Source organism: Daldinia loculata, assembly GCF_022478755.1.
Source record: "Daldinia loculata strain CBS 113971 unplaced genomic scaffold F4817scaffold_56, whole genome shotgun sequence".
NCBI lineage: Eukaryota > Fungi > Ascomycota > Sordariomycetes > Xylariales > Hypoxylaceae > Daldinia > Daldinia loculata.
In genome coordinates, this window is record NW_026054910.1 from 142,573 (window position 1) to 161,838 (window position 19,266).

The 19,266-nt window shown below is 47.9% G+C and overlaps 4 protein-coding genes across 4 annotated transcripts; 2 read left to right on the plus strand and 2 right to left on the minus strand.

The window, feature by feature from the left end:
* Positions 1 to 461: 461 nt before the first annotated feature.
* On the plus strand, positions 462 to 1,304 carry F4817DRAFT_319210 (uncharacterized protein; the record flags this gene model as incomplete). The annotated part of the gene is made up of 3 exons (XM_049301028.1): positions 462 to 726; positions 788 to 1,066; positions 1,117 to 1,304. The coding sequence occupies 3 exons, from the start codon at positions 462 to 464 to the stop codon at positions 1,302 to 1,304; spliced, it is 732 nt and encodes a 243-aa protein (XP_049155792.1).
* Positions 1,305 to 1,345: 41 nt separating this feature from the next.
* On the minus strand, positions 1,346 to 2,173 carry F4817DRAFT_319211 (VIT family-domain-containing protein; the record flags this gene model as incomplete). Its single annotated transcript, XM_049301029.1, has 1 exon — positions 1,346 to 2,173. One exon carries the CDS (start codon positions 2,171 to 2,173, stop codon positions 1,346 to 1,348), a length of 828 nt encoding a protein of 275 aa, XP_049155793.1.
* A 1,053-nt stretch (positions 2,174 to 3,226) lies between these two features.
* Positions 3,227 to 5,372, plus strand: F4817DRAFT_347957 (phosphoesterase-domain-containing protein). Its single transcript, XM_049304622.1, has 3 exons — positions 3,227 to 3,696; positions 3,759 to 4,112; positions 4,230 to 5,372. The coding sequence occupies exons 1-3, from the start codon at positions 3,483 to 3,485 to the stop codon at positions 4,880 to 4,882; spliced, it is 1,221 nt and encodes a 406-aa protein (XP_049155794.1). The 5' UTR covers positions 3,227 to 3,482; the 3' UTR covers positions 4,883 to 5,372.
* A 964-nt stretch (positions 5,373 to 6,336) lies between these two features.
* On the minus strand, positions 6,337 to 8,972 carry F4817DRAFT_361067 (carbohydrate-binding module family 21 protein; the record flags this gene model as incomplete). The annotated part of the gene is made up of 3 exons (XM_049306356.1): positions 6,337 to 6,362; positions 6,518 to 6,920; positions 7,023 to 8,972. The coding sequence occupies 3 exons, from the start codon at positions 8,970 to 8,972 to the stop codon at positions 6,337 to 6,339; spliced, it is 2,379 nt and encodes a 792-aa protein (XP_049155795.1).
* Between the last annotated feature and the right edge of the window lie 10,294 nt (positions 8,973 to 19,266).

A 19,266-nucleotide genomic window follows, 5' to 3' on the forward strand; every position in this document is an offset into this window, starting at 1 on the left:
CTCATATATCGGCAAAGGGATGCAATGTCGTAGCTCCTAAATACGCATTAATGGGCTTACGAGGCTTTAAGGGGTCGTCGGGACGTTGCAGCTTGTTCCTCGATAAATGTGGGAAAATAGACTATTCCGGACTCATCAATAGTAGGGATAGAAAAGATTGCAACTCTAATAGAGCTAGTGATCAGGTACGAATACGCCAGAGCCAAGTAGTGACCGAATGTAGGGCCGTAGGCTACGTGATGCCTCCCGATACGTAGACATGTCTCGGGAAATCGAAACAGATTGACGATATGGCATCGCACGATCCACCAGCCAACACCAAAACCGGTTTCGTACCTCGCGACAAACGCGACGCTCAGTTACACCAATCGAGACGGTACTTCTAAACCTATATCCGTAGGTATGGTCCAGCACATCATCGACTGGGTTTCGAACACCGAAGAAAGGCAACGTCAAACGCCATGGCAAACCTGGGGAGCACAATTGCAAAAGATCCGCAGCAAACTGAAGACATGTCAGTTCGCACACAGACGATCGTTTGGCCTGCTTCAACGTTTGTTACGACGTGGACTTTGGGAACAGGCTCTGACCCGACCGAATCTCCGGCTACCGTTGTCCCCGCGCCAAATTCGAGTTCAACGAGCAATCAAAATGTCGGTCCTATCCTCAGTGGTGTCGTGGTATTATTAGTATTGATATTAATTTTCTGGTTTTGCTGTCGGCAGGGTGAGTTGGACCTGTCTTTAGAGGATGAACATGTAGATAGAACTAATTACTCTCTATTTAGCCGGCCCTAACGGTCGTAACTCAAAGCGCTCAAGTCGGCGACAGGGATCGAGTTATACAAGCAAAGGTAGCTCTAGCAGTTCAGGAGCTTCAAACACTTCATCTCAGAACGACGCAAGTGTCGGGTCGGCAGCAAGCGAGATAGTTGAAGACCAATGGAACCAACAAGCACCGGTGCCTGAAAGGCCAATGCCGGGAATGCCACCACCTGTCGCGGGACAATGGCCGGCACAACGGCCCGAGGTTGGAATTGGACAAGCGCCGCTGCCGCCTCGTCCAGGTATGGGTTTCCCACTAGGCCGCGGCGGGCCTCCGCCGATGATGGGACAGGGGTTACCGGGTCGAGGAGGACCTCCGCCAATAATGGGCCGCGGCGGATTTCCTCCAGGCGTCATGCAATAGTTCTTCAAACTTCAAGTTTCAACTTTCTCCTCGAAGAGTGCTTCCATCCCGAAGGCTCAGTTATTCCCATGACAGTCTCGCCAGCAGAGGGAGTGGCGGTTCATAAGGTTCTTTAGGGCACTTCACTCCGAATGGAATACATGACTGCCTGGGATTCCTATAATTCGAGCTGTTTACTAGACGACTTAGGGGAGGGTATAATAGCACGACGGAATCCTGGAGCTATACAATGACGACCATCCACATCCCTTCCCAGCAGCCTTTTTTTCACCCTTTCCCACACGACAGGGCCTCTTTTTGTACCTCCATATCGCCAACTACTTCCAACGGACTCGTTATGGAGAAGATAGTCCTTGGCAAACCCGAAGACGAACAAGGCCAAAATGCAGACAGCGAAGCTCCAACGCAGACCATCAGCAACTTGACCGACGAAGAAGTACGGGAACAGCGGTAGCAGTCCACCGAGCATGTACCCGACGGATTCTGACAGTCCGACCACCGCAGGCGGGAATCCCTTGGTCTTACTTGTTAAACCATCGGCAGTCGAGTTCAAGTGGCACAGCAGCCGCCGCGACACAGCAGGATTATAGTCGATATGAGCTTTTACGTATTGGAGAAGATGAGGCGGGAGTTCTAAGGGTGCGAGATATTCTAAGATGCTCTCTCGTCCAGCCAACTCGAGCCCCTCGCCGTGATCTCGGCTCTTCATGGCTATTTCCCCCTTCGCCGCAAGATATCCACCGATGCCCATGCTGATGCTGATGCACCTAGCACAAATTTCGGCCATCCCGGCGTAGATGACCGTCTTAGTGTAACCTAGGGACGATAATCCTGCCGTCAGTGCGAATGAAACCTTGAGGCCATCTGCAAAACCAAAGGTGAAGTGGGAGAGGAACTCGGGAAGGCGACCTAGAGATAGATTCCGCCGGTAATCCGTTTGGAAGCTGTCAAGGCTAGAATCATCACTTATGCTTTCAGCACTCATCGGAATGTCGATGATATTTTCTGGATTTGTGGCCAAGGTGGAATAAGCCTGTAGGGTCTTTTTGGCTCCGTTGGCGTTGGCGACCTAAACCGACGAAGAATGCTTTAATATCGGTAAGTTGCATGTTGATTTAAACTATAGACGACGTGACTTGGGGGTAATGCTAGTGATGCTAGTGATGCTAGTTGGAACAATACTTTGATATTGCGGCTATTCAGACTTGAAGATAGAGTTGCATGCAAGTGATTGTGCCAACCTATCGTATTCTTGAAGTCGACAATGATACTAGTCGTGCCTACTTGACTTACAAGCCCTCTTCATATGAGCTACATACGCCTACCTACCTAGGTACCTAAGTCTTAGGCTTAGTTTCTAAGTAATGTGACTACCTATTGACCGAGTTTGGAAAGTAGCCACAGTCCAGCCCGAGGTCGAAAGAGCAAAAGGTAAGGACAAAAGGGGCCAATCATTGAGAAGGGAGTAAGCAGAACGTTTAGCTCTCGGGATTGGCAGTTCAGTGGCGTACCAGTAAAGTGCAATGCATTGTCAGCGGTTTCTTTTGGGGGGGAGACGACAGGGGGTTCATACCCAATGCTTGGCCATTCAAGACTCCACGTGCTCGGCCTGCTTGTCTATGCCATTTGAACGTATCATACCAAATACACGATAAACTTGGTTTAGTCCTAGAATCTCTCACGATATGAAATGATCTTCAGCATGTCTCCATCTTTATTGTAGAGTATGATACTGAACGGCTGGCTTCTGGAAGAGATCGACGACAACTGATCGTGATGGTCGCCTGACCCTTGTCGATCTGGCTATTTTTGGTGATCAAGTAAAGTACCTAGAAGACTAGAATTCATACATACCTAACCTAGTAATCTTCAAACTTCTCGTTTGGACAGAAGTAAACCGAGGCTCACAAATTTCGCTTTCTCCGCGTATATACAGTAGACTATTATGACATTAACATCTAGCTGAGGATTTCAGGGTTTCTATAGGTAACCTTCTAGGTCACCTTCCAAAGTAGAAAAGATGAATGTAACCCTACCCCGGTGAAAGGAACTCGGTCTCTCCACTCATAAATCCTAGTATCCGCCAATAGTTATAACGGCCCGCGCCCATGTGTAAGCGATACCTGGTGCACTGCCGGTTCAAAACTTCTCATCGCGGCGGCGGTGTCGTAGACTTCTAGTCTCTTATTCAAAGGTAACGACCTCGCCGTGTCGTGGTGAAAGAGTTTGGTAATTTTCGACCGCTTGCTTGATCTCTATGCTCATTGCGTCGTAATCAGCGTGAGTTGGACATCATGCACCCTCTCATTCTCTCGGCTGCAATCTTCGCGGCCAACGTCGCCGCTCAAGCAGAAAATACGTACACTGCGACAGCAACCAGCGATGTTGAGAAAGCTAGAGCTACGGCGAAAACCCTCAGCCCTACTAGCAATGTTAAGGGAAAGGCCTTTGACCGACTCGCCATCATATGGCTGGAGAATACGGACTACGACATGGCATTAGGCGATCGTAAGTCACTTAGCCACGAAGACAGAGTAAAATTCGGGAAATGATAACTAAACGATCAATAGCAAACCTAGCGTGGCTAGCCAAGCGAGGCATAACGCTCTCCAACTACCACGCGGTGACGCACCCCTCGCAGCCAAACTACATCGCTGCTATCGGCGGTGACTACTTCGGGATGCAGCACGATGACTTCACGCAAGTCGACAAGAATGTTTCCACCATTATCGACCTGCTCGAGGACAAGGGTATCTCATGGGGCGAGTACCAGGAAGACATACCGTACAGCGGCTTCGAAGGCATCGCGTATATTAACCAGAAAAACGGCAAAAACGACTACGTCCGGAAGCACAACCCGGCCGTCAGCTATAACGCGAATGCTCGCCTGATCGACCGTCTGGCCGTCATCAAGAACCTAACCAGTACGTACTTTATCATTTTAGGAGGGGTTTCCAGCAACTACTTAGAAGCCTACCTGGAGATCACGACGATTACCTTACGATGATTCTTGAGCATATACTTACTAACTGACCTCATAGCATTCTACCAAGACCTTGAGAACGAGACTCTCCCGCAATGGATGTTCATCACTCCCAACATGACAAGCGACGGCCACGATACCGATGTGACCGTCTCCGGGACCTGGACCCGGACCTTCCTGGAGCCCCTTCTCTCCGACAAGCGCTTCATGCAGAACACCTTAGTAGTAATCACTTTCGACGAGAACGAGACCTACTCGATCCAAAACCGTATCCTAGCCATCCTAATCGGCGACGCCGTGCCTCCTGATTTAGTTGGCACCACGGACGACTCATACTACAACCACTACAGCGAGATCGCGACCGCCGAAGCAAACTGGGACCTGCACACGCTCGGGCGCTTCGACGTCGGCGCCAACGTATTCAAATTCGTCGCCGAGAAGACAGGGGATACCGTACGCTCCTGGAACGGTGATGTCCTGCTTGCAGACATGTACTTCAACTCCTCGTACGCGGGGCCGCTGAATGACGAGGGCGGCAACAAGCGATACCCGGCGCCGAACTTGGTTGATGCGAGTGACTTGCACAATCGCACCGTGCTACCTAGTATCAAGGAAGCGTGGGAGGGGAGCTCAGCGCCAGTGTACTATTCTTCGAGCTTGGAGACTCCGGATGGGCAGCACCCGCCAAAGGGGTATGTGCCGAGCGAGTAGATACATAGGTTAGCATATGTCTATAACTACCTACCTACCTAGGTACCTACCTAACTATAAACCTTATAGCTATAGACATCTATAGAATACTAGGTTACATGTTGGCATTTATTGATCCCGCCCCTGCCGGCTTCTATTCACTAAATGGCACATTTTAAGAGAAAGAGAAGTGTTAGGCTTATTGAGAAATTGTCCCGTCGGTCGTATTTTTATCCCTTCGCTTGCTATTGGGGGGTCTCTCAACCTTCGGTGGTTTGGATTCTGGTGAAGTTAGCATGGACTGATCTCGATGAGAATAATCAAACCATACAGCTTTTTTTTCTCTTACAACCAGACTCATCTTTCCATCAGACCCAGACAACCTAACAGCATGAGCCTAAGATGTAACATAAGAAAAAAGCATTCGCCAGCTAACTTTGGAACACCACCTAATGCATCTTACAATATATTAGATTTTGACGAAGGATGGATAATAGACTCAATCTAGAACTACACGCTACAACATAAAACAAGGAATAGAGTGAAATGAGGTAGCCAAAATTCTATTCCGAGGTATCCTAGTTTTTATCTGTCCCGAATTGTTAGGCTGCCGGGCTAGCCAACCGAGCACTCCCACGTAACCTATTCGTGTATCCGTTTACTCATCTGTACAGCCAATCCAGTATCCCTAAACCCCAAACTAACATCAGCTCCAACCCATTTTCCCTATTAAGATAGTACAAGTCGGTACGATCCAATAGCTAAAGACGTCGACAGCTATGCGCGCCACAGGATGAATATCCTAGCTCGAGCACAGCCGAACACTAATACGCCACAGCTACGACGCACTCGACACGATGCCGCTTAGGAAACCAACGGTTCACAAGGCGAAATCTAACGTATTTGATTGCTGTTTTATAGCAATATACCTTATTGCAACCCTAGCCACAACCCCCCGAACGCTGTCGCAAACGAGAATTCATTCGTGACCTAATGTGCTGTGATAGTAACGCTTCATTCTCAGAAGCCCACTCCACCTCTGCTTTACCTTCTTGACCTTATCGGTTCTCTCCGAATTACCGCTGAGGTGGGAATGACACCGGTGTGGGTGTCAGGTGGCGGTATAGAAGAATTATGCATTAGGTCCCAACCTTCTTTCCCATCATAGCCGTACGTTCCACGACGAAAATCATCAGTCGTGAACGTCGGCCAGCTTCCAAAGGCACGTGGCCATTTTTTGCAACCGCCCCGTGTACTTGGTGGTATCATAAAAAGCCACATATACACACAAAACGCCTTGATGCTAGACCTGAAACGCCGTTCCGTAAAAGAAAATGCATCGTATATACCGAGAAAATGTTAAGTCGTAATATAAAAATGTAAAACACAAGACGATCGTTGCGCGTTATCAACATCAATCCGAGTGCTGCTGGGAAATTACAATCTCCAGTTCCAGCAAACACGTCGAAGGTCGTCTAAATCGATATTTGAGGGAGAATATCTGCGAGGACTTGCAGTCTTCCTAAGACTCATGATAGGGTTGCCTTCGACGGGAACATGCTCGGTCCCATACGGATTCAATCATTTAACCTCTTATTGCTGTCGCAGTATGAGCGTCTGACAAAAATGGAAAACGATCTTGGGAACTTTGGGAACTCTGGGCGAGGAATGGAGTTGGGTCGGCAGGAAACTTGAACGGTGACGTACCAGCAAGGGGGAGGAAGCCAGTCATCGAACCTGGAGACGTCACCTTACCCGTAGGGGTACTGGAACTAGTCGGGCTAAGACTCTGCTGCGACAGCGGAGATTCTGCCGGAGAAGCACCAATAGCTGCTGACATGTATCCAGTACCAAAGTACGGGTTAAGACTCTGTCGTAGAGAATGATGTATCGCGCTGTGGTGGTGATGATACGACTGATCAGTAATGTTTGGGCTACCATTCGAACTCGAGTCGGTGCTGTTCGACCCATGAATTAACAAATCATCCACCCCGTCATTCCGACCACTGCGCGAGGTTCCATCTCTCATATGAGGACCGGATTGCTTTGAACCGTTGAACTACATCAAACAGAAAAGTTAGTCTAAGCGTTACGAAACTTGATGTCTTCGGTCGTGGTTCTCGTTTCGATGCGAGGCCAGGTCATTACCAGGTGTACGTACAAAGCAGTATTTGTTGAGGATCTCTTCGTACGAAGCCGACGCTATGCTGGCCGAGGAAGAACCATTGTTGGAAACCTTCGGTCCCGATGGGGCAGATGAGGACGCAGGCGGGGCTCGGTTGGGCTGAGATGCCTTGGGTATCTGGGCAGCGGGGACGGCGTTGAACGAAGCTCTCTTATTGGGCTTCATGTACAAGCCATCATTCCGTTGGCTAGATTCGCGGTGTGCCTGTTTAGCGGCAGTGAGCGAAGCCCCGAAGTCGTACCGATTGGCAAAAGCCTGTCCACTCGGAGCTGATAGCCGAGTCGACAAGTTGTCGCTGGGCAGACTGCTCGTCGATTTCGAACCCTTAAGCCGTAGACCGGCAGGCCCAGACTCCCCAAGCACTTCATGGAGGGGTTTATCGAAATTAAGAAATTTCTCATCATCGTCGTCGTCATGCCCGAAATCATCCAACGCACCGACGGGCATAGACCTTGGGCGAGCCGCTGTCGAGGGATTAGCTCGGCGAGTGCTACGTGGTAGGCCGTTGGCAGGGCGAGAAGATACGGACTGGCCGCCCTTCTTGCCATTTGCAGCAATCGTCTTCTTACGGAAATCAACTTGGAAGTTGACGCCATCATTGCTATCCCAATATTCGATGCCGTTGACGATGTATCTAATACAGAAGAACAACGTCTTAGCTTCGAGATTAGCGAAATCAGACAATTTAAGACTGAACTGAAATCGATCGTAACCGGGTTCATTTTCGCGTGGCCTAATCTCGTGGTGGAACTCGGCGGCCACTTCGGAAGTCGTTTTCCAGTAGTCAAACGTAAATCTGCATACTACCGACTTATGAAAAGCCAGGTTGGCTACGGCTATCGATCCTATCAGAGACTTCTGGTCGGGTGACATCCATACTCTTTCCAACCGGACAGGGAGTGCCTTGCGTATCGGAGTCTCTGCAGGAAAGTTGTGCACGACAAGTTCCCATTCAAACGATGCCGGCCGCGCGCTCTTTTTCTCGCTGACTCCGAACGGGTATTCGTTGTCGCTATCGTAGTTATCCGCCGGAGAAGTGCCGGCACTAACTGCGAGTGGCCGGTCAACTTGCAAGAAGTGACGTACGTGTTCGAGATGCGAGTCGAAGTGAACAGCTTTCGAAAACGTCGGCGTTCCAGGCATGCTAGACGGCCTTCTGTGCGGCCGTAACGCCGGTCGAACTAACTCACCCGACTTCTTTCGTACCATCTGCGGCTTCTTAAACGGCTCATCTTGCTCAGAGCCTTCCTCGGACGTACTTATAGACTCCTCTGCTGACTTGGACATATAGATGTGGGAATCCGTGTTCGATCTCGAGTGAGAGATCTTACGGGCTCCGGTGCTAAGTCCAGTGTTAAGGGCAGGCAGAGTGGCTGTAAGAAGTGCTTGGCGCGATTCCCCGGTTAGTTCCTTAACCTGTGACGGTGACAAAAGAAGATCGCCAGGCGAAGATCTGATCGGCGACGTCGAGCGGTGCTGCGGTATCGAGCTGATAGCCTCCTTCAGTTCCTTCATATTTTCAATCTCCCGTCCCCGATTTCGCAATTCAGCAGCTCCTTCATCTTCACTGGCCGATTCTGGGGGAGAGATGATAGCCCCCGGGGGCATGGCCTGCACATCAGCGACCGGAGGCGGGGATTGCCTTACCGGAATCCCGCGGGAGGCTACAATACCCTTCAGATTATCTGAAGTCCCCGGAGGGGTGGTGTCCGGAGTGGGACCATTTACAGCTGGGGGTGATGTAACCGGAGTTGTACTCCCAACCGAAGATGCCCTCCGGTGCCTAGTGAGATAAGAGGTAGACCGGGGTAAAGTAGGTCTCGGTGAGGTTGGGCTTTGCACGGCGAAGGATGGTCTTCGACTGACGTCAGGAGAAGGGGGGGCTGAGGAGGCAGGAGAACGGTGGGATGGGGGCGTGTAAGGCATTCCCAAAGATTCGAACTGTCGCTGGAAAAGTAATATTAGGAGGGTGGAGGGGTAGGAATCCGCAGGGTCGGTGCTGCTGGATTTAGGAATGGCAGATTTCAAATGAGGTAGACAGGGGAATAAACTCCTCGTCCAAACCTCAAGCCACGAATCAGGCCCAGCGGTAGAAGTAGTACCGACGACCTTTGAGTTTGGAGGACCGGTTAGACACTCGCAAAAACCTGGAAAGGAGGAAGGTTCTGTTAGCATTTTTGGATTCGGTGCAAGTTTCCATGATCAAGAGTGCTATTTAGGATCGTGACATCTGACTCTTGCTCGCAAGAGCCTTTCAAAAGGAATATCACGGATAAGAACGAAAAAGGCTGGTAGCATCGGGTGTTTTTAACAAGACTCATCACATAAGAAAATATTGAGGTAAGATGCCAAGGGAATGAGAGATATCTTTAAGCTTGTGGCGTTGTCAGAGGTGACGGCGCCTAGGAATGATATCTCACATACCTAACCCATCTTCCCTCCGACCCTGGAGTCAAAAACAACTCCGCACGTGGTCCACAGGGAGGTTGATGCTGAAGCTGAAAAGCTTATATATGTTGGAATGGGGGAATGTTTTGGGTGGTATATATGGAAATTTGACTTACACGAACCAAAGCAAGCAGAGTGAACTGCTTACAGAACGCCCATAGAAAAATCCACAGAAGCTAAGTTGTTGAGGCGAAGAGAGAATATGCAAAGGCAATATTCCAGCAGCAATGCTAAACTCTTCTCCGGCGTACTCAACAAGGACCTATCGACTAAGGATAACCGACGCTGGAGAGACACTGAGCTGCTGAACAACCGTATCAACGGGCGAAGTGGAATGGGCGTTATATGGTCGTTATAAAATAGAGACCCGGGCGGCGAAAAAAAAAAACCCCCTCGAGAAGCAGAAAATCAAAAAGATCGAGGCCGTAGGGGAATTGACCGTCACAAAGGCTGCGTACGGCGTTTTGTTGGTGATCGGTGTGGTCTAGTGCGTAGGTATCGGATGGAAAAGGTGAATCTTGAAGGATCGTTCTTTGTTACGTTTAATCGGCTTTGTCCTTCTCGAAATCCAGACCAGCAGATACGTACCGTGATCTCTCTTGTCAACTATCCTCCTCTGGCGGGTTCCTGGAAGTGTGTGAAGGTTCAGCTGGTCGAGACTACAGCTGTGAGTTGCAAATATGACGGAATCGACTCGGAAGGGTTGTGACGGGTTTCTTCGATGTTCAGTGGTCCAAATCCGAATCCACAAAATCCACGGGAGTGCTAGGGCAAAGGCTCTTTTCTTGTTCAACTTCTCTTGTTCGATAATCGAAAGGCAATAGAGAAGGATTTAGGAATTGTGGATGAAAATATCTACAATCCTAGGCCTGCCTTTGAACTGTAGGAAGTAGGAAGGGAGGTGGTGAGAGAAGAAACAAAAACACGGCGGCGAACGGAGGAAGATGTTGTGGGTTGGTAAATGTTAGCTCAGGTTTACATATGTACTAAAACAAGGTATGTACTACAATATGTACACTATAGTATTCGATTCCCCATCCGCGGTGGCCACAAAGTAATCCACTAACCTCCTACTGTTGGGGCGACGGGGGGTAACTACGAGCAGCGATAGGTAACAGCAACAATACCTACATACAGTAGCAGCGCTAACTTGGCGGGCACGGTGGCTGTTAATTTTTTTTTTCTCTTTAGTATCCACTGGGTTAGCCGGGCTTTACATACACTTAGGTACCTACCTCTCTTGAGACAACCCCAGCAAGCTTTTGTCGCCTGCTATGCAATCCATATGCACCGCTATGCCCACAAAGTATAATGGGGCGATGGTCGATGTTTTTCGATGGCAGGAGCATGGGCCACGAACAACATGGGGGGGGCAAGGGGGAGGGGTTCCCAGTATTGAACCAATGATATTATAAGGTCGAAGAGGAAGGACCCAATGGATTGATAACACCATTAAAAATACATTTATTCTGGCCCACAGAGTGATTTGTCGTACACGTACTGTGCTGGACCTAGCCGTAAGCCGCAGTAAGGAAAAAGAAAATCGTGGGTCGTTATCGTACTTAGGTAGAATTGCATCAGTTTTAACACATGATCCCCATACAATGAACACACGTCGACCAGAGAAACGCCTCGACTCGGATGTACGGGAGTTTCTAGAATTCCATCCCTCCCACGTAATACACGATTTCTGGGGAAAAGAAGAAAAAAGAAAAGGAAAAAACAAGAAAAAAAGATTAATTGAGAACCCGATGAAGGTATGCTTTGGGAAGTTCTGCAGGGCGCCTATCTTAAAGAGGACCTTAAAGAGGGCCTTGCGGCTTATGCTGACACTGACACTGACTGATGATACTAATACGTTTTATCACATAACCCAACGGGGTTAGTAAACTGGGTATTTCCAAGATTTTAGCCCTCGCTGTCGGGGGGCCGGCGGCTTACTTGGATTGGATACGAGTCCTTCTGCGAGCTTGCCACCTACATAGTGAGGAAAAAATCATATTACATACCAGTATACTGGCATACCAGCACTACTGCACCAGAGCCGTCAATATATAATAGTCCCACATACACATAGTCACATAGTCGTCGAAATGCATTTAGGATTCGCACATCCACGTATGGGGCCCCGTATCTAGAAAAATAGTATCAAACGACGATGGGCCCATCTGCATGAAATGGAAGCATACCTAACATACCTTACATATGTACGTACATACTCGAAAGGGAGTGTGAGGGAGAAGCAGAGAAGGCGGATAAGAAACGCTACCTATCCGATTTTTGAGTTTATTATCGTAGCTAAAGGGAGGGAAAAAAAAAAAAAAAAAAAAGGGTACAGTACGGTTACACGGTCTAAGCCGCGGGAGATCCACTATGACATGGAAGTAGATACGTATATTCCCGGGCATGGTATGGGTTCATGGTTCAAGGATGATAGGTGAAGTATGTGGAGCCTCCTGCACGTTAAGGCCAAGTAGGCACTAGCAGGGATATCTCTCGCGCCAGCCCAGAGAGAGCTGGTCCAGAAGAGGCCAAAGGTATTTTATTTTAGAAGATTGCGTGAGGTCTCACAATGACGTAGTTGAGAAACGAGAGTAAGAAAATAGTGTATATCCTTGACCAACTTCCCTGCGATTTGGGCATTGGCCAAATTCAATGGTCAATGGCCAATCCAACCGTTTTCGCAGATGCAATGGCGTAGGTAACTGTATCCAATATCAGCCCATGGGAACAGAGGCGCAGAGGCGCGGAGGCGTAGATGGCGTAGAAGGCGTCGGGACTTGCAGCAGGATCATGCAACTTATTGATTAAATGGCAACGATCAAAGCCAATAAAGATACTCGGACAATTTATGTGTTTCCTCGTTATCAATTGCTTTAATTGATCAATAAGAAGATTATCCAAGAGAAAGTCGTTGTCGTCTCATGCTTTTCTCTACTTTACTCTCTCTACTTGCCGGGACTGAGACAATAAAGTGCGTGGTGTGGCGGCTACGAGTTGAGAATTAAACCTCTTAACCTCAACTATACTCAACTAGGTACTCAACTTACCAACTACTGTGCCGTATGTACGTCGTTTACGAAGAAACACCCCGATGGCATGACGCGACGATATCATTGGACGGAGGCTAAGTTGTTTCACGGAGATTTGTCGTCTGTGTGTCGAGGAAATTAATGTCGTTAGATTTTGCATCCGCCGTCCGCCGTCAAAAGGATAAATTCCCATGGTAAGTAAGGTCTAGGTACTACAGTGAGGACCTCAACGCTTACCATACATGCTGCATACCCACCTTGTGCCTTGTCCGTATACGCGGGAAACTTACTACAATTGTGATATGTATCAAGCTTGTCATTTTACTACCCATCGACGTCCTCACCCCTGTCGCCATCCGCCCACACCCATCACCCAAATCATCCATCACCCAAATCACCCATCACCCAAATCACCCATCACCCATCACGGCCTTTTTTCCCGTTATAGTTTATCTTACAAGCTCGAACCGTCCCAACGAGATCGCTAAGCCCTGAGATAAGGAGGGAAGACAGTCTAGGAACGCGTGGTGCTTTGATCTTTACATACATACTCCTAAACCGTTGCCCCGCTTGAAAGTCGACCGGGACCGATTCAGAGACCTTATCTTAGCTGTCGATCTTCGCAAGTTGCGTTTCATTGATGCAGTATCATTACAGATGGCTTGTCTAGACTGTGTCTCACGTGAAGCAGGAAACATTAGATAACGAAGCGTCTTCAGAGAATATCTCATATATATTAAGTACCTATATATTAGTATACCTACACAGCAGAGTAGTGTATAGCATGTTACACTAGACGTGCACGACAACGGGTTGCTAATGTAGGTTCATGCTTGAACTACTATCACATTAGACTACCTATTAGGTATCTATTACTTAGGTAACTAACGAATATAAGATCTTCGGTCGGGGTAACTGTCAGAGTGTCAGAGTGTCAGAGTGTCAGAGTCATGTTTACGATTAGTACGCAGAATACTGAGTAATATTCAAACTAAATAAACCTGTTATCAACCACAAAACCTACTAACGAGTTCAGCTCTCGACGATTCCTGGCCCTAGTAGCATCATACTACACTAGGCCGACTATCCCCCAGTTCGTTAAAGCCAATGGTACTATATGGTAAATGTTCGCTGAAAGTTCCTGCATTCATTCGTGTTACTCGAAATACGACCCGTAGGTTACCTACATAACTAGGTCACCACGGGGAAAAGGAAAAGAAAAAGCGAAGAAATCAATTGTCGAGATAAGATAATAAGATAAATTGATATATATATATATATGTTAGGCATGTTGCTCTATCGAGTAGTAGCACGGCTGGCTCGGCGGGAGACCTGCAGGCATAAGGCTTCGCCTCATACATTGGCAGCATTTCATCACCAATAGCGACACCCGGCATCCTGTTCATCATGTTACTCATACATATCCGGTTGTCGCCATCTGCATCTCAAGACATCTTAAAAAGGGGCCGTCGGCGGGCTCGGATCCCCGTTTCCTCCCTCATATTGTACCCTGCCTCCGAAAAAGATAAGAGCTATGTTCTAATGTCAAGGATTTTATTGAGCATCAGGCAATGGGAATGATCTACCCCTTACACAGCAGAGCCTCTCGCTTAACCCTTTTACATGCGGCGCAGTGGCCTAATAAACTCTTGAAAGACTAAACTCTAGAAGGCGACTTTGTAATCTCGCTATTACGTTTCTCGCGTGTTAGCGGTTACGCGGCGCCGGCGTTGCTCTGTGCATTCAATTGCACATGTTTTACCAAGATAGCTGTTCTCCTGGGCGCTTCGTTATCTTGTCCTTCAAGGTCGGTAAGAGAAATATGTGCAAGGCATGTCGAGATTCCACAGTACGGATCCAATGTTGTCGCAACGTCTTCTGATTCGCTTACTGGTAATCTAATCCTGGCTCTACCGAACTACGATAGCTGATGTACGTTTCCTATCCCTGTTCCCATAGACAGACCACATTTTGGTCGAAGCTTCACACCTACCTAGACCTTGTTCATCAACTGGGCTGCCGGGGTACTCAAAGGAGCTGAACAAGCGCCACGCTTAGAACTCGGGGAGAGATACCTATCCCCAGTATGTAGTGGGATTTTAACCATTCATAAGCGATTCTACCAAAGCTCTTAGAGTGAAAAAATTTTCCTCTCCATCCCCATATTCGAAAGAGTCCATACGTTGAAAGAAAAGGTCGGGGTATGGAGTAGACAATGGGGATGGCGAATTAGACTATTTATTTGGCGTAGGTACTTCGCAATTTTATGGCGATATCGAAAACGAAGATGAAATTTGTTTGCTGATGATATCTCCCCCTCATCCCTGTAAGCCAACCTGGCCTAGGCTTCTGACATGCCGGGTTACACGATCATCGTCCCAGATCACAATCTGATCTACATGCCCAGCCACAGTTTCAGTCTAGACCTCGCGATTCGACATCCTTTAAAGACTTGGAAACGCTCTTTCGCGTGCCGACTATTCCAGACAACCTTTTTTTTCTTTCCATACACTACAACCCATTCTCTCGCCTTACTTGTTTGCGGCTGGACACCTTCGTATTATATTTTCCATCCTATTAGACGCACCGAGCCTTTAAGACATTTTCGATTGTCGTCGAAAGGATGCGTCTAGCCTTGTACCGATACATAAATTAGGTACCTAGGTAAAGTGAGCAGCCTTCTGGATAATGCAAGAGATCAATATGAGATAAGAACTCCGAAAACGGCCCTCCTTTACGATTCTTCGCCATGCAAATCACCCTCCTCGATGAGATAATCCTACTTTTTTTCTGATGCACATTTTATATTATTTGCTTTCCCACAACGGTACCCGTCCCTATATCCTGTTGGTCCCGTGTTCCCCTCGCAGGTCAGTCCCCCTCGCAGGGACTGAGTAACCCTTGAGGAGATTTGATTAGGGGACCTTCGTGCTCGAACCGTACTATACTGACTATGCAGTCGCGCAATAATTCGTTCGGCGGTCTCATTTCTCTAGCGCCACGATCGGCGCGTCTGCTTACCGTATTAGACCGCAAGATGCATTGGAAGCAACCCTATCTTGCGTCGTCCTATCTTCATACCTTGGCCAGCTACTACACTACACACCACAGAGCTCTATTCGTGAGATATACTAGACTCACATGCTAATTAGCATATCAGAAGAGGAGTCAACTACCCCGCTGACAGATCCTGTTCTCTCGCCTGATACGGATCGAGGTGAGTCTTTTATGCCGTTGCTGCGGACGTATTTCTACTCACTCCAGATTGGTGTGTACGTTTACGTCTTCCGCGGCCTACTTCGCAGCGTAACGATTACGTATACTTTGGAGATTTCACAAGATTTCGCCACTGGAGGATTATCGAAGCGCGTAGAACAGATGCAACATACTTGCAATATGTACTAGTAAAACTTCTTGACCGGTGACAAGCATCGCAGAATGGCGATGGCAAGGCTGATGAATTGTCTCTCAATTCGACAGATATGTAAGCAATAGGAAATAATATGGAACATCCTAAGCCCGATTTTGATTTGCTAAATGAGACAGTGTATGTAATACCGTGCTTATAGTAAAGACCGCGTTGTGTTCCATCCTTCATATCCTCTCGGCTAAGGGCCTGGCAGCATTGTCGATCACCACAGTACTACAGTACGTAGTATTCACTGCTCTTGGCACCTCAGCTAGCAAAACAAAGCATGGGCTCTTGTTTATTCTGAAAGGCGACGAAAAATTCTCACAGCCTTTGTTGTCGTCGTCGTTGAAATTTTGAGCTTTTTATACCAATTAACTCATGCCATGTCAGACGTTTAATACCTAAGGTTCTATTCGATGAGACTTGTTTATACTGCGCGACGAGACAGATTATAGATACACGGGGCTTTTATGGATCATCGGATGATTTCTCCTTTACATTCTATCCAACCATTCGACGATGTTGTCATTTGAGTTGGTTGGGCTTCTATGTAAAGATCCATACCCGTACCGTAGATGTTTTTATTTGCTACTCTTCTAAAGCAGGTGGTCGTTGATTCCCAACCCGTCTTTTCTCCAGCGTGCTGTCAAAATAACCTAAGTGGAGAGAGGCTCCTACGTTGATCATATACAAGATACAAGGCTATATCCATCTTCATGAATGATGAGCGAGGACCAATCCCCGCGGCGATCCTTAGATTTCGGTCACTAGCCAATCAGAAATTTTGGTTCAGTTTTATTGGATCACTCGCTATTTTCCATTCTTTCCACACGTACGAAGTACCCAATTCATTCCATATAATTTGATTAGAGAAATAGCATCTCGATCATCTAGTTATCGCCGCATAGTAGGCCCCAAACCTATGGGCTCTCATGTACTCCTCGCTTTTGCTCCAAGCTCGCAATGATCAGCGGCCAATATGACAGGTATCCAATCGCGTTCGCATCTTAGCGAAGACCGCATGTCGGTAGTGGAAGGATAATATGGAAGAAACAAAGGCACCCGTCGACCTATAGTTAGTCCGTACACATCCCCCTCATTATGTCGCGACATCCTCACCAGAACGGCGGTATTCATCGTGGGGATAACTGCGAGATTTCTTCTTACTGCGGCTCTAGCGTGCTGCAATCTAGCCCCAGGCCAGCAAGAACCTGAGCGATGACGACATACCACGGCCAACAGTATCAAATATCGCGTCTTATACTAAGGAAGGACAGGGTAAGGTGGCAGCAATAGCGGAGACTAATGGGCCGGATGAGTGAATGGAGCGGGCCAACGTGATTCCTCTCAGCGCCGCGAGTACCGAAGACTGATAAATCGTTGGAGCTCAGGGGGGTACGGCTAATATAACTCGAATTTGGTTTGGTGAGAGGGGCTTGCGGGAATATATATGCGGTTAGTTATAAATAAAAGCCTCAAATCCAAAAAGGCCCAAGATAGAAGCTCTTAGGACAAGTTTCCAAAAAGGGGTTAAGAGGAGGAGTCGATGATAGCTGCATCTTGATGTAGATGGGTCGGTAATCTTAGATGGGCAGCTCGCTGTCACGCCGTCCAGGGGAAACCGGGCTAGGTAGCATTCGGGCCCTGACAAGAAACGATCGTGAGGCTTCGCGGCATTCGTGGCGCTTGCTGCGGCAGGCCGGCAGGTTAAAGTGCTACGGCGCCAGACTCAAAGTTGATATTGGCCCGCAGTCACAAAGCGGGCCGAAACGAAACGGAGACTTAGGTATTGAATAGAGCCTCTCTCGCCCAACTAAAGCGAGTAATGATTTTCTCCTCACTGCTCCATAAACATTCTCCACTTCTAGCTGTGTAAGGCTGACGGCCCATGCAACAATACCTACGACGGAGGCCATGTGACTATGAGAAGTCCCAAGTAGATGTATATCGGCCCAAGCTACGGATCCGTAGAAGACGAGGGTATACGTTTTCGTGCGAGTAAGACGCCGCCACGGCAGGAGATACACCGCAACATCGACGCCTTCAAATCCTACATGGTATAATACCTAGCGCTTACTAGGAATATTGGTAGAGGGGTATGTAGAGAGCAAACCCACCCAGTCCCACAGCTAGCAACTAGTAGGATAACTCCCCAAGCTACCTCTTAAGTTCAGCATCGTGGATCGCTCTGTTGTCTTTGTGTGGGTTATCTGGGGGAGAGAGAAAGATCTCGGGGAACGGGGATATCTCGATTTCATGCTGTATTTTCCCCATGGGCATGATGGGTGTGTCGTCTGCGCGCACAAGTAGGCCCGAAAGATTATACTTAGGGTTAGGGCGGGTTTGAGCTCTGATTGATACGCTTGCCGATTTCAAGGGAAACATGCATCCGGTGGGTCTTTGATATACACCCATCTATTCGTATAGTATATTCATCAAGACGATGTTATATGTTGTACATCCATGATGCAGGAGACATGTGATTGTGCTATATGTGGTAACACGTCGTCGCATGCTAGAATAACATCTCATCAGCTTGATCGATTTACTACAAGCCGAGAACTATATGCTACATGCATAATATATATATATATGCTGTGCAAGGTCAGACAGCATACTTGTTTGTGAAATCTAGCCCAGTCTCGTCGTAGGCTCTACTACCTTGTGGCTACGTTGATAGGATAGCATCGTATTCTAATTCCATTGGACTACAATCGGCATTTCAAAAGGGATATCATATATCCAATGCCATTTTGCAAGTTAGCAAACTCAAACTTCTAGATGCCAAAAGTTGGGCCATTCTACATAAGTAAGGGGCCAAGATTATTCGAAGGAGTGACGAAAAACACGGGCCTCTCAACCAAAGTTGTAATCTTTCAGTTTCCGAGCTAGGCAGTGACGGGGTCCCATGCTCCAATGAGACAAGCGAGCCTACATAATATTATGCCTGTGTCGAGCAGCGGGTCTCTCACTTTTGGCACTGTCTGTCTTCCTTCGGTCAGAAGACTACATTGAGGTAGCCTGAAAAAATGTTGCTCACCCTTGCGAAGGTTTTTTACTGAGGCTATTCCCAACTTCCTTCAATCCTACATAGTGTATTCGCTAGGAAGCTATAGCGACAGCCCCTTATTGGCCTAATAGTCTTGGCCAGTTTGACGAGAGATAGTAGCCTGCAACTCCTTACGTAGATTGACACCAATATCCACTGGCAATCAGACAGGCCAATGTCTAAGCATAGTCTTTGTCTCTGGTCGAAGATCCTACCACGTAGTTGGGGTGCTTGTCAATCCACAAAAGGGCGTAGCTGATTCATTATCATAAAGCCCAG

Bases quoted from the DNA above. Each gene is read 5' to 3' on its own strand.
- F4817DRAFT_347957 (XM_049304622.1), top strand. From the start codon at position 3,483: ATGCACCCTCTCATTCTCTCGGCTGCAATCTTCGCGGCCAACGTCGCC. The intron at 3,697-3,758 runs GTAAGTCACTTA...AACGATCAATAG, and splicing joins CGACATGGCATTAGGCGATC to CAAACCTAGCGTGGCTAGCC. The intron at 4,113-4,229 runs GTACGTACTTTA...CTGACCTCATAG, and splicing joins CGTCATCAAGAACCTAACCA to CATTCTACCAAGACCTTGAG.